General features: G+C 36.6%; 4 protein-coding genes across 9 annotated transcripts in view; all 4 read left to right on the top strand.

Moving 5' to 3' along the window:
- The window catches only part of LOC109583449 (uncharacterized), a 2007-nt gene extending 656 nt beyond the window's left edge, over nucleotides 1–1351 (top strand). Inside the window, exon 2 of one of the 2 annotated variants that reach the window (XM_019998804.1) lies at nucleotides 11–1351. In XM_019998804.1, coding sequence (XP_019854363.1) covers nucleotides 11–1033 — 1023 coding nt within the window. In that variant the 3' untranslated portion in view covers nucleotides 1034–1351. The remainder of the gene's footprint in view (nucleotides 1–10) is intronic. The other variant, XM_019998803.1, reaches the window with a different exon arrangement.
- A 2198-nt stretch (nucleotides 1352–3549) lies between these two features.
- LOC109583432 (uncharacterized) lies at nucleotides 3550–5854 on the top strand. The gene is made up of 2 exons (XM_019998779.1): nucleotides 3550–3699; nucleotides 5126–5854. The coding sequence occupies exons 1-2, from the start codon at nucleotides 3645–3647 to the stop codon at nucleotides 5449–5451; spliced, it is 381 nt and encodes a 126-aa protein (XP_019854338.1). The 5' UTR covers nucleotides 3550–3644; the 3' UTR covers nucleotides 5452–5854.
- A 112-nt stretch (nucleotides 5855–5966) lies between these two features.
- LOC109583439 (uncharacterized) lies at nucleotides 5967–7810 on the top strand. The gene is made up of 2 exons (XM_019998789.1): nucleotides 5967–6086; nucleotides 7142–7810. The coding sequence occupies exons 1-2, from the start codon at nucleotides 6032–6034 to the stop codon at nucleotides 7714–7716; spliced, it is 630 nt and encodes a 209-aa protein (XP_019854348.1). The 5' UTR covers nucleotides 5967–6031; the 3' UTR covers nucleotides 7717–7810.
- A 395-nt stretch (nucleotides 7811–8205) lies between these two features.
- Nucleotides 8206–14722, top strand: LOC105313432 (flocculation protein FLO11-like). 5 transcript variants are annotated; one of them, XM_019998785.1, is made up of 15 exons: nucleotides 8206–8316; nucleotides 8365–8468; nucleotides 8932–8965; nucleotides 9127–9290; nucleotides 9545–9641; nucleotides 9809–9886; nucleotides 10528–10617; nucleotides 10740–10826; nucleotides 11294–11484; nucleotides 12196–12333; nucleotides 13015–13103; nucleotides 13355–13418; nucleotides 13729–13898; nucleotides 14386–14476; nucleotides 14530–14722. In XM_019998785.1, exons 1-15 carry the CDS (start codon nucleotides 8240–8242, stop codon nucleotides 14601–14603), a joined length of 1548 nt encoding a protein of 515 aa, XP_019854344.1. In that variant the 5' UTR covers nucleotides 8206–8239; the 3' UTR covers nucleotides 14604–14722. The 5 variants fall into 5 exon arrangements, with proteins under 5 accessions (XP_019854344.1, XP_019854345.1, XP_019854346.1 ...); XM_019998786.1 differs by having other exon boundaries at nucleotides 9112–9290; nucleotides 10528–10599; XM_019998787.1 differs by having other exon boundaries at nucleotides 9112–9290; nucleotides 11339–11484.
- Nucleotides 14723–14820: the final 98 nt, after the last annotated feature.

The following is a 14820-nucleotide window of genomic DNA, read 5'->3' as shown; positions in this document are numbered from 1 at the left end:
TGCTCGAAAAATCGACGATATTGCCATGTCTACGGATCAGCAAAGCTCTGTTGTTGAGAACAATACGTACACTCTTGATGATATCTTGAATATAACCAATGATGCAACAAGAATGCTCACTGGGATAATCCATTCATTAGCGACTCACGACAGCACTCTGATATCTACTTCAGCAATAACCGATGACATACAAATAGTTTTGGATAGGCTCCTTGAGTTGCATAACAGCTCCAACATATTTAACAGCATCCTCCCGATTTCTTGCAGTGACATACTGGCTGCCTATCCTAGCAGCACTTCTGGCTATTATCACGTTAACAGTCGCCACATTTACTGCAATATGGGAGAGCTGTGTGGCTCTAGTGGAGGGTGGACAAGGATCGGATTCCTTGATATGAATGGTGCTACAAGTGATTGTCCTCCCGGCTTTAGGCTTTATCAAGTAGGAGCAGTCAGAGCTTGTGGAAGGCCAGTAGGTGGTCCAAGCTGTGTATCAGAGATACTCCCCACCAATGGAATAAATTATACTCAAATTTGTGGTCGAGTTACTGGATACCAGTGGGCTTCACCAGATGCAGTTGACACTCGTTTTAGAAGTAACGCTATTCACAATGACATCAATTCATATTACGTTGATGGCGTTAGCATCACTAGAGGGTCTCCTAGGCAGCATGTCTGGACATTCATGGCAGGTGTAAGGGATTCCTCTTACGATGCTGGAAATTGTCCTTGTTCAACTCCACCAGGTGCAACTCAGGTAATACAGTCATTTGTTGGCAATGATTATTTCTGTGAATCTGGGAATCATGCTAACGGTTGGACATATACTTTGTATACTTCAGATCCTCTTTGGGATGGTCAAGGATGTGGTACGCAAGAATTTGTGTGCTGTGCTGCTGCTGGTCTTCCTTGGTTTCACAGAGACTATGGTAGTGCATCAAGTAGTGAAAACCTTGAGCTAAGGTTGTGTGCTGATGAAACAACTGCTTTTGATGATATTCCTATCAGCTATTACGAGATATACGTCAAATAATATGTATATTGACAATGCTCCAAACTCCAAGCTATTAAACTTTATTGCATTTTTTATAGCTCATGCATAATTACTATAGCTATTTATTACCCTGAAAATTATAAATCATTTTTTTTAATTTTTAAAGTTTTTAATAGCTAATCAAAATGAAAGAGGAGTCAATCAATTAATGATTTGAATAATGCATGCCGAATGCTAGCGAATAATTATAGGCCCTTGAAGACTTCGGCTGCTCAGCAAGTAAGGAACTGGTGAGCTTCAAGTACAGGAAGGCTAGACTAGTACAGTCTCTGCCAACCAGTGATGCAGTTTGAGCATCCATTTTGAAATTCTGGGAGTTGTCACAAAATTACCACAGTGACCACACAAAAGTCCAATGAATTTACTTTCATCACTGAGCAATGATTCTCATTGTAGCTATTTGGAGCTATACAGTGGAGTAAACAAATACAAACCCCTGGCCCAGTCTACTTAAAAGTATCAGGATGAATGTAGATGAGGATAAAACCAATCTTTATGAAGTCAATGAGCTAACTGAGTACAATGGAAGTGGATTCTCTAACCTTCCTGAGCCTACTCAAAAGGAGAGAAATGATTCTAACAAATGGAAATTGCTCCTCGTTTGCCTACTCATTGCCATTCTCTTTATTAACATCATCATATTTCTCATGTCAGCTGCGAACTTGTATTATGCTAGCAATGCAGTGCCTGCAGCCTGTCAGACTCAGAACAGCTCCACTGCTGCCACCACTGGATCCCTTACAAGCAGTGAGGGCCCTCTCAACAACTGCAGCATTGTGAATAGCACATGGACAGACAGCTTGATGAGGTACAACATGGCAATGGAAAATAACGTCAACCGCCTTATTAATGCAACACTCAACAACGCTCGAAAAATCGATGATATCGCCATGTCTACGGATCAGCAAAGCTCTGTTGTTGAGAACAATACGTACACTCTTGATGATATCTTGAATATAACCAACGATGCAACAAGAATGCTTACTGGGATAATCCATTCACTAGCCACTCACGACAGCACTCTGATATCTACTTCAGCAATAACTGATGACATACAAATAGTTTTAGATAGGCTCCTTGAGTTGCATAACAGCTCAAACATATTTAACAGCATCCTCCCGATTTCTTGTAGTGACATACTGGCTGCCTATCCTAGCAGCACTTCTGGCTATTATCATGTTAACAGTCGCCACATTTACTGCAATATGGGAGAGCTGTGTGGCTCAAGTGGAGGGTGGACAAGGATCGGATTCCTTGATATGAATGGTGCTACGAGTGATTGTCCTCCTGGCTTTAGGCTTTATCAAGTAGGAGCAGTCAGAGCTTGTGGAAGGCCAGTTGGTGGTCCAAGCTGTGTATCAGAGATACTCCCCACCAATGGAATAAATTATACTCAAATTTGTGGTCGAGTTACTGGATACCAGTGGGCTTCACCAGATGCAGTTGACACTCGTTTTAGAAGTAACGCTATTCACAATGACATCAATTCATATTATGTTGATGGCGTTAGCATCACTAGAGGGTCTCCTAGGCAGCATGTCTGGACATTCATGGCAGGTGTGAGGGATTCCTCTTACGATGCTGGAAATTGTCCTTGTTCAACTCCACCAGGTGCTACTCAGGTAATACAGTCATTTGTTGGCAATGATTATTTCTGTGAATCTGGGAATCATGCTAACGGTTGGGGATATACTTTGTATACTTCAGATCCTCTTTGGGATGGACAAGGATGTGGTACGCAAGAATTTGTGTGCTGTGCTGCTGCTGGTCTTCCTTGGTTTCACAGAGACTATGGTAGTGCATCAAGTAGTGAAAACCTGGAGCTAAGGTTGTGCGCTGATGAAACAACTGCTTTTGATGATATTCCTATCAGCTATTACGAGATATACGTCAAATAATATGTATATTGACAATACTCCAAGCTATTAAACTTTATTGCATTTTTATAGCTCATGCGTAATTACTGTAGCTATATTTTACCCTGAAAATTATTTTTTAGATTTTAAAAGTTTTTGATAGCTAATCAAAAGGAAAGGAGGAGTTATAAATCAATTAATAATAACTATTTTGAATAATACACTTGTAGTGCTGGGCGATATTGAAAATTTTGAAACGATACGATATGATACGATATTGCCTAAAAATGAGGATATCGATATTTTTTATCGATAAGTTATTAAGCCACACCCATTAACTTTAATATTACTAAAATGGCTAAATAAAGCTATCTCTGAGAACAATTATTATTGAAAAACATTATAAAAACCTTCTTTGGCTTCATATACTTCAGCTACTTCATCTACTTTCCAAGAAAATACATTTTAGTAATTTTCGAGATGTTACTCCTATAGTTAATTAACCATTTCTTAAGGTTATGTAACCATTTTGTGGGCGTGGTCTCGTTATCGATATTTTCTTAAAATTTTTTCGATATTGATAAGTATCGATACCGCATTATATCGATTAAATATCGTGAGTTTTGATATATCGCCCAGCACTATACACTTGTGCTGACTTCAGCAAACATAGGCTCAGCTCCATCCAGCTCCTGATCCAAGCTCCTACGCTCAACTATAGCCACAAGAAACCGATGGGCTTCAAGTACAGGAAGGCTAAAGTACGGTCTCTTTCCACACTAAAACCTGGTCAGTATTATAGATAGGTATACCGGTATCATGTGATAATGAACCCATTATAACTGAAATACGCCCTCAGGCTCAGCCTTGTCTGGATAGTTGGCTTATAGTGTTCTAGGCTATAGTTATAGTCTAGTGTTATAGTGTTGGCTTACAGTGTAGCATGAAGCATGACCAATGACAATGCATGTCAATCTATTGAACAAGGATGAAACTGAAAGCACTGGCCCCCTTAATCACCATTGCCGTTAATGTGTCATAATAGATGCACATAGACTTATAGATTGGTAGTGTACCAGTGAATCTTTGCCTGTAAATCAAAAAATCAACTGTGCAGTAAAAGCTACATACATGTATGTAGTCGTGAATCTTAAATGCATTAAGTCACAAGGTAAATGCACACTATACTGTTCACAATTGAAATTGTTACAACTGCAAACACGTTCATTAGTCACCAGACAAACGAATGGTATTTAGCTCTTAGTATCACTACCAATCTACCATAACCTTACTTAAACTAATAGGATTATTTTCAATTAGTTAACCGAGACTGATACATGCACTATTGAATTTTAGTTAATAATTTTTTAAATCGATTGATATTGCATTGTCTATGATGCCCTAAAGCTTTTACAAAAAGTTTAAATCTCTAAAAATTTTAGTTTTAGTAAAATGTACCAACTAAAGAAAGTCTACAGTTATGTTGATCTCACTCCCCTTTGCTACCCAAGACTATCATTGGATTGTGTGATTTCTGTTTATAAATTTTGAGTTCAGTAAAAATACCAAGGCTCCATGTACTCTATAATAATCCTTTTATAGTAATAGTCCATTAAGCCTGGTTTCCATATAGCCATACAACAGCCTTAGGCCTGGTTCCATGTAACCATACTGTTAACAGCCTTACAACAATCGTGGAGGTATGCTAACAATCACAAAATCCATACAACAGCCACAACTCTATGGTTTTACTGTTATACAGACTATTTTATTATTATTATTAAACAACTTTACTATAGTTTGTACAATTCATTATTGTTGTGACAGCAAACGTAAACTAACTGATTATAATTGTTCCATTACTATAGAAAAACTACTAAGGTCCATTTGTGTTCACCTGAGCCCTAGTTTTCTTACAATAACTTTTGACTTACAGTTCCTATTGTAAAAATAAACATACCTGTGCATTCCTCTCCTTTTGCCGCATCTATTGTGATACTCAAGAAGCAGCTATAGCTCTTTAGCTTCAAGTTGGTTGTATAGCCCATGCAGAAAGTACAGCCATACTTTTCCTAATATTATTGCATTGTGTTAATTATTGGGTGGGGTCTGTAATCACTTCCTGGGCTCAGGTGAATGCAAATGGACTTTAGCCCCCTCTAAGTGCAATTAATGAGCTCAATTCTTTAAAAGTCCTATTTCTCATTTATTATAGGTGATCACATAAGAGTCTATAGGACCCTCTACTTCCATCACATGTTAGTCATTCGTGTCATTGACAAGAATACATTGCATGTCATTCATTACACTGGACAGGAGAAATGTTGTGAAGAACAAGATCAGTATTCATCCATGCAAACAGCAGCTATTGCTGGAACAACTTCTTCTCTACTTTTAGCACCTACTGATGAATCTGCTCCTAAAGCTAAAATTATGGAAGCGTATGTTCCATTTGATCTCAGTGTACAGATTCTTGAGCAGCTTGAGTATGAACCTGGTGATGCTATCAATACTGGTAAAAAAGCTATAGCTCGTGCTTGAGAGAGATTAGGCGAAATGGATTACAACCTGTTATTCAAAAATTATGAATCATTTGTCAATTGGGCCATCACCACACGTGAAGAGACTAATCAAGGGGAAAAGGGCAGATTTGGCCTCATTGCTGGAGGACTGACGTTGCTAGCTGCAGGTTTAGGTGTTGGTGCTGCTGCTTATTATGCTAGCAGCAGATCTACCAGTCACAGTGATGAAGATGAAGAGAAAGCTAGGAAAAGGGGTAGAAAATGGAACTAGCATACCAGCAAGTGTGGACTTGTCAATGAAACTATGACACATAATTGTATTACTATTATTGTAATCAATTATGCACCGATTCAGTATAATATTAACCATTAAAATTAAAAACAAAAAATGTCGGGCTTTAATTATACTTCATTGGTATGAATGAACCAGTAAGTAAAAAATATAATCAGCCCATTTAGATCTATTTCTCCTTATGCTAAGGTATCATTAATTCAAAGGAGGAGCCTCAATCAATTAGGTAATAATGCCTGCATGAGTGCTTGTGCTACATCAGCAAACTGACATACTAACCAACTGACATATTAACAGCAAGGAACAAATGGGCTTCAAGTACAGGAAGGAAAGAGTACATTCTCTTTCCGCACTAAAACCTGGTCAGTAAACTTGTATTATAAACAGCGAAATAAAATAGGTATACCTAGGCCAATAATGTGTATGAAAACGAATCCCTTATAAAATACTGATATTTCAGCCATAAATAGTACAGGACGTACTTTCCCCTTAAAATTAAACCCTCAACCTGTATGGTTAGTTATGTCAGTGGCATATGACCAATCACAATACTGAATGTGTGTCATAAATAATCAGTTAAACATGACAGCAATGAAACTAGGGGCACTATGAACAAGAAAAGGGTAGTCTCGCTAGCCAGGCTGGGGAATGGTCTGGCTAGCGAGACTAAGAAAAAGGCACTATAATGCTTGGGAGTTGGAAGGCATACCTATTGAAAAAGAATTTGTCCCTCCCCATGGTAGGCCCCCTTATCACCAGTGCCGCTAATGTGTCATAGTAGATGTACAGATAAGTCAGTAGTGCACCAGTAAAGTCTTTTGCCCATAAATCAAAAATCAACTGTGCATGAGTACATGCATGTAGTCTATCATAAATGCTTTGAGTCACAACTGAGGTGAATGCACACTAATGTTCACAATTAAAATTGCTACTACTGTGCAAACACATACACTAGTAATGAGACAAATGAAAGCTATTCAGCTCTAGTATCACTATCAATCTATTATAACCTTATTTAAACTGACAGGAGTATTTTCAATTAGTTAACTGAGACTGACGATTAATGATTTTTAAAATTGATTGATATTGAATTGTTCACATATACTGCCCTAAAGCTTGTACAAAAAGTTTTAGTAAACCTCTAAAAATTTCAGTTTCAATAAAATGTATCAAGAGAAGAAAGATACGGTTATGATTAGATTAGTCTCACACCCCTTACTATCACTGGATTTGAGTGATTTCTGTTCAGTCATAAATTTTGAGTTCAAAATGCCATGCATGTCCATGTACTCTATCCTTTTTTAGTAATAGTCGTTATGGCTATAGTTTATACAATTCACTATTGTTTGGATAGCATACCTGCCCACTCAGAGTGCACTTAATAAGCTCAATTCTTAAATAGTTCATTATCATATAGGTGATCACATAAGAGTCTATAAGACCCTCTACTACCATCACATGTTAGTCGTTCGTGTCATTGACAAAAGAACAGTGCTTGTCATTCATTACACAGGACCGGAGAAAGATGAAGAACAAGGTCAATATGGGCCCATGCAAGCAGCAGCTGTTGCAGGAACAGCATCTTCTCTACTTTTAGCACCTACTGATAAATCTGCTCCTAGAGCTATGATTATTGAAGAGCCAGTTACATTTGATCTCAGTGTACAGATTCTTGAGCAGCTCGAGTATGAACCTGGTGTTGCTATCAATACTGGGGAAAAAGCTGTAGCTCGTGCTCGAGAGAGATTAGGTGAAACGGATTACAACCTGTTATTCAAAAATTGTGAATCATTTGTCAATTGGGCCATCACCACACGTGAAGAGACTAATCAAGGGGAAATGGGCACTTTTGGGCTTATTGCTGGAGGACTGACGTTGCTAGCTGCAGGTTTAGGTGTTGGTGCTGCTGCTTATTATGCTAGCAGCAGATCTACCAGTCACAGTGATGAAGATGAAGAGAAAGCTAAGAAAAGGGGTAGAAAATGGAACTAGCATACCAGCAAGAGTGGACTTGTCAATGTAACAATGACACACAATTTAATTAATGTAATCAATTTAATTCAGTACTGATCATTAATATTACCATTCAAATTAAAAACAATTAATGTTGGGCTTTAATTATACTTCATTGGTATGAATGAACCAGTGAGTGAAAAGATATAACCAGCCCATTTTATGTCTCCTTATGCTAAGGTATCATGTGGTAATAATATATGAACAGCCAAACATGCCCTATCACAACTCAGGATAATGACTACAGCGGGTAGCTATACCCTCTCCTCCAGTTAATAGAGGAGCTAGTCATTATGAAATATGATAATGAAGGGGGTTGCCTCGGTATTTTTTATTATTTTTGTAGTAGAAAAACGAGAAAAACTACTACTCATCATACAGGTAAGCCATATTTAGGGTTAGTATCAAGCAACCACGTGGGCCAGTTAATGCGCATGCGCAATGAAATCCTTGGGGAGGAGAGTAGGAGACGAGCTAGGCGGAGCGCGGGCTTTTATTTATAATGAACGATAAAATGGCTACACCTTCATCAGCACTCAAACGTTGGAAAAGAAAGCGAGTCAGTGGAGTAAACTATGCGTAAGATTGACCCTTTAAAGCTAACGGTTGTGATTTATTATTACTTAGTGCTACGTATGGAATCGATAGAAGGAAAAGCTTTCCTCGGGACGCCAATGGTTTGGAGCCCGTGGGTGCTTACTTCACATCCTCAGAAGAGGAAGATGACACAAGTAGGGAGAACATGTGTCTCATTGCTATTAAGGGATGGGTCTGATCTATGGCTAGCTTTAGGTTGTAGCTGTTAGGTGTGGCTGCTCAATAAGAAAGAGGACATACTTGTATATGTAATATTGATGTTTATGTAAAGGAATACAGTTGGTATTTAGTAGAAGGTCTAAACAACTAGTGTGCTTCACATTGATACCATACTAACTGGTTATTGGTTTTGAAGCATAGGCTGGGACTTATGCCGAAAATGGCAGAACCCAGCAATAAATAAAACAGACACCACTAAGTTAACTTGTTAATTCTCACATTAACAAGATAGTTATGATTACCAGTACTTCAAACAATGCAATTAACAATTTTATCATTTGCACTACACGTATAATTAATACGTGTAATTACCATATCTCATGCATTTTGAGCCGTAGATCACAAAAATTACACATTTACTTTTCTGTTTTCATGTAGGCTTTGAATACACTAAAACTGTCACCCCGTCAAGGTATGCATGTACATGTACTGTACATAGAAAAGAATTACAAATAAACTACATGTACATGTATTGCATGTTTTGTATATAGATGTACATGTACTTTCTGTATTTAAGTATTTTACATTTCATTACATTTATTGGCTTACATTTAATAGTATTTCGTCTCCTAGTCCTACTACTCGCAGTGCTTCTTCTTCAGCTGCTGCTGCTGCTATTAGTACTCCAAGGAACCAGTCAGTTACTGCTACTCCTAATCGGACACTCTCAAGGTCTAGGAAGAAGCGTAAGAAGATTACCTGTTCAACTGGACCACGCAAACAACCAGCAAGACAAAGTAAGTCAGTATAGCTAGGGTTGATTTAATATCGCAAGTGTTGTAGTGTAGGAATTTTTTTGACCAGTAGTAGTTTTATCTTTTTTCAATCATGTACAGCTAATAATTTTGCAGGGGAGAAAATTTATTGAATTTTGATGTTTTGATAGTCTCCAAATTAACACTATTTCTGTACATGTACATGTACAAGTGTCACATGTATATACTGTATGTTTTGTATTATTTTGTAACATACAATGTACATGTGCATGTAGGTATTAGTAAGGAAGCAAAGCCACCAGTTAAACCTGTTACTCCTCCAAGGGAAGCAGTTGCTACATCACCTGCAAAAACTGTCACTCCAACAACAAGGTACCATAATTATGCATGCACGTGTATCATACATACATGTATATTGTGAGAATATAGTGCACAGTATAGTGATATAGGGTTATAGTGCACAGTAGGACACTCTCCTCTAATTATTATCTACTCTTGGTATCATACATATATTGTGAGAATATTTTGTAATTTTTTAGGCACACAACTACAACTCCTCCTCCACAACCTCCTTCTACTAGTAGAGCCTCTACCAGGACTACTGTGACCAATTCAAAGTAAATCCAGTAAAGAGAGAACAATACACATATACAATACATATAAATTTACTTATAGATTACATATAAATTACAAAATTTACTAAATCGGTACATCACTACATGTACATGTAGGTTACTGTATAGTGGGTAAATTTGGAGGGGATAAATTTTGGCGAATTGCTAAATTTTGGTAATTGGTGGATTTTAATTTTGGCGAATTTGTGGCCACGTGTCATTGAGCATGCGTATAATAGCTCAAAATGGCGGGGTTTTATTTTGGTGAATGGCTATCAAAACGCCAAATTCGCCAAATTTAATCCCCTCCAAAATTACCCACTACAGTGAAACCTGCTATTGTGGACACTCTAAAATAAAGACGCCTCTATAATCAGGACAGGTAGTATCAGTCCCAATACAATATAAATGTGTATTAATGAACCTCTGAAATAAGGACACCTCTATAATAAGGACAATTTTATTTGGTCCCAAGGTGTCCGGAATAGACAGGTTTGACTGTATACGGTAATTTGTGAATGAATCCCACTCTATACTATACAGTTGTACTATGTGCATGTACATGTATACTGTGTATGGTACGAATTGAATTGTGCAGGCCAGGCTGTATATTTATAAGAATAATTATTTTAAAATTGTTTTAGGCATACTTCATCTCCTTCTCCTCCACCTCCTCCTGTCACTACCACCAGACCCTCCACTAGGAATGCTTCAAGGTCTACCAATAATTCAAGGTACATTAAGTCACTTGAATATGTACATGTACTACATTTACATATACCTTTATTACCATTATATGCTAGTAGTGGGATTTATTGTTGGGGAGATATTGTGAGAATATTTTTTAATTTTTTAGGCATACAACTACAACTTCATCTCCTCCTCCTCCACAACCTCCTCCTACTAGTAGAGCCTCTACCAGGACTACTGTGACCAATTCAAAGTAAGTCCAGTAAAGGGAGAAAATATAATAAAAACTAAGAGAGAATTAAAATGTAGCCATAGTTTAGTTGAAATGTTGGCTTGCCTGTCTTAATTTATTTTGATTATGATTAGAGTGCATATACCAATTATATGAGACACTTAAGTTTTTTGAATTGTAAAATTTTATCATTCAAATTACTGGCAGTGTCCCGGCCATATAATACAAACCATCTCATAATATCAGAATGTTCACAAATGTTGCAGTGTGGATGTAAATGTATTGTGGGTTTCCACTACAATGAGTATAATTTGAGTAAAGAGAGAAGTTATAGTAAAAACTAAGAGGGGGCTATAAATTTAAATTGTAGGTTGTTTGTTGTCTTGACTGCCTTTATTCATTGTAATTATGATTAGAGTCATCTAATTAATTATTAGAGTTTAATTATCTAATGTTTTAATATCCATACATGTACGTGTACATTGTAGGTCTTCCACTGCCAGGAAAGACTCGCCTCCTCTTATCATTGATAGTATACAGGATCTAGCTTCTCCTTCTAAAGCTGCTCCTGTTGATCAGTTGCCTAATGCTTCTCCTTTGAAGACTGTTGTGAAGTCAAGGAGGAAACGGAAGAAGATAACTTGTCCTCCACCACGACGACGCCAACCAACCAAGAGGAGTAAGTGTGCTTGATTGTATATGTACATGTACATGTAATTTTTTTATATTATTTATTTTTATATTGTTTTGCCCCTTGATTGACTGAAAAAAGCATCTTTAAAATTGAATTTTGATTGGAGTCAGCTCAAATTCATGTATAAAAAAATTAAAATGGAGAATGCTCTTTTATTTATTTTTGGCAAATTTTAGCCTCAGACTGTATACTGTATACTGTATACTGTAGGGACTTTGGCCCGATTTTTGAGTAACTTAAAGAATTCATAAAAAATCTAATTTTGATTGGAATCAGCTCAAACTTGCTACATAACATAAGAACATGTATATGTATCAGGAAAAATTATAAAAATGGAGAATTTTCTCCTAGTCATTTTTGGCGAAATTTGGCCAACGACCCTGTACTATAGTACAGGGACTTTGGCCCGATTTTTAGTAACTTTTAAAAATTAAACTCTATCAGAATGTGCTCACACTTTCTACACCCCAATCATCAAAAATTTTGTGATTTACAAAGAAATTCGTTCCTCCAAATTACTGGCTATATGGTCCCATACATGTACATGTATGTGCTGTAATAGCCCATGCAGCATTGGCCAAATTTTAAAGCAGCTTTAAATAGTACCGTATGCGGCATATATTTTGCGGGTATAAAATTTTGCGATTTGACTGCATTTTTTTATTTGCAAATAATTACAATTTACCTTCACTTTAGCTATCACTGAGATCACTCGAAGGACTGATGTCACCCCTGGAGTAAGGAGGACTAAGAGACCCAATATTGCTAGAGTACCGGTTGGAGGGTATGTAGAGTATAAGGACCACTGGGGGAACACGCCCAGCGATACTTATGGTAAGAATAGATAGAGGATACCGTATAGCACTTTAATTTTGCGGAGCTAAAATTTCTCGGATTGATAAAAATCAATTTTTTGTGGAAATAACTGTTGCGGATTCTCAATGTTTGTGCTACACCTTTAATGGCAATTGAAATATTAGCGGATCTTTAATTTTGCGGTTTTATGCTAACCGTGAAAATAGCGAAAGTTTAGCTCCTCGAAAATAAAGTGTTATACAGTATTTAGTATTTGTTTACTGTGTATAATTTTAGTACATGTTAATGGTCTTTTTTTTTTGACGTACTGTAATGCAAATTTTCGAGGGCTGTAATTTTTTTGCGATTTTTTAAACATTCGTAAAAATTACGTGTACTTCCACAAAATCAAATTATTAGGGCACAAGATAGCAGAAGGTACATGTACATTGTATATGTAAATTTGTGAAAATTAAATCCATGACATAGATTTTTAGGCAAATTCACGAAATTTATAGCCCTCGAAAATCTTGTGCTATACAGTATTGTTAATGTAATTACGGTAATGCCTCGTCATTACTTTATTTAAGCAATAAATTCATTTTTGTACATGTAAGTTTAATTTTGCTTTCTTTTTTGTCATTATACATGTATTTTATATGTACTGTGGTTATAGTGTCTGACTGTCTGTATACTAATTGATTTACTTTTTCATTTTAGGTCGTGAAGCAGTCCATATTGTTAATCCTATACCCAGCCCCACTCCTAGAAGTAGAAGAAATACTAACAATAAGAGAACAAGAGATGAGGTATGTGTGTACGTGTATTTTACATATTATTTCATTCTTAATTTCTTATGCATGTGCATGTATGTTTGTTGTTTCAAATTTTGTAGTGTTGTGATAAATAGGTAGACACAGCTAGTGTACATGCACTCTCTCTCTCTCTCTCTCTCTCTCTCTCTCTCTCTCACTCTCTCTCTCTCTCTCTCCCCTCTCTCTCTCTCTCTCTCTCTCTCTCCCTCTCCCTCCCTCTCTCTCTCTCTCTCAATTCATTTTAGGAGGATTTGTATCTATCTTTTGCCTCTCCTGATGATCCTGAGAATATTGTGAGACATCATATCTGTAAGTACATGTGACTGTCAAATAAGTGTATATACATGTACATATGCACAATGACCTAGTGTTCATTTCATGTACTTATGCATCATGTTATTTGGTACATGTACGTGTACATGTACATGTTGGCTGTAACTATAACTTTTGTTTTGAATCAGCACAATAAAGCATCATTTGTATCAGAAACTGTAATAATAATTACATGTATTAGCGATCCTTTGGGGAATCACATGTACATGTACATGTATGCTAGTCCTTATTTCTTCAAATCCCCATAAAATGTGATTATACTATTATTATGTGCTCTGTGTTGTAGTGTTTCCACTGTCTCACGGGCAACTGTGTAATGTAGATGGAATGGATCTACAGCCTGGAGATGATTTGATCATTAATAGAGTGATGGGAACTGACGACTATCAAAAAGGAGAGATGGAACTAAAGAAAGGATCAGAGAAGCCGATGGCACAGAATGGGAACTGTGAAATGGTAAGAGTCTATGTACATGAACATGTATATAGGCAATCAGGCAGTATTTGTAATAGCATAATAAGAAGGCTACGAGTAAAAAATTAAGTACCGTATGGTGCAAAATTTTTGATGGCTGTAAATTTTGTGAATTTGCCTAAAAATCTATTTTGTGGTTATAATTTCCGCAAATTTATGCCGTCTGCCATCTTGGACCTTAATAATTCGATTTTCATGAAAGTAATTCGCAAATCTTCAAAAATTGCGAAATTTACAGCCCTCGAAAATTTTGCGCTATACGGTACTTGTATATGTACACTGTACATTTAAATTTATATGTGCATTTTGGGCTTTTCCTATCGTTAAGGTTAGAGATTTAGTTCTGGTATTATGAGAAGAGTGCATGGTTTATTATATTATCAGATACTGCATATAGGATATAATTTTTTTTAATTTCAGCATTTAAGCCCTTTTATTGTATGAATTATAGAATGCTACCTTTTTTTAGGTATTTCGTGTTCTGAAAGGAAAAGTGTTAGCAGTACTAGAGGACCAAGAAGTAGAAGTGTCTACTAATGAGTATGTTCTTATTCCTCCTGGTAAATAATGATTATGTGTACCATCTGTTATCATCAATGTTCCTTATTACTAGGTACTGCTTATCAACTGAACAATCTTTCAAGATCAAATACAGTCATAGATTATACTGTTATAATGAAAAAATAGACAATAACTGTTTTATTACACATTCATGTATGACTGTAGAAACATTATCGTATAGCGGGTTTGTTTCGTGAGGGTAAACTTTCGTTCTCCATCCTCGAAATGACTTTCGTGCGGTTAAACATTTGTTCTGAAGACGTTAATAAGCTACTATGCCCATTAAACAGGAATTTCGTTTGGTTAATTGTTCGTTCTCCCATTTAAAAGAACGAAAATTTAG

Source organism: Amphimedon queenslandica, unplaced genomic scaffold (genome assembly GCF_000090795.2).
Source record: "Amphimedon queenslandica unplaced genomic scaffold, v1.1 AMPQUscaffold_13305, whole genome shotgun sequence".
In the NCBI taxonomy this organism is placed as follows: Eukaryota; Metazoa; Porifera; class Demospongiae; order Haplosclerida; family Niphatidae; genus Amphimedon; species Amphimedon queenslandica.
This window is presented reverse-complemented; position numbering and strand designations above follow the sequence as displayed.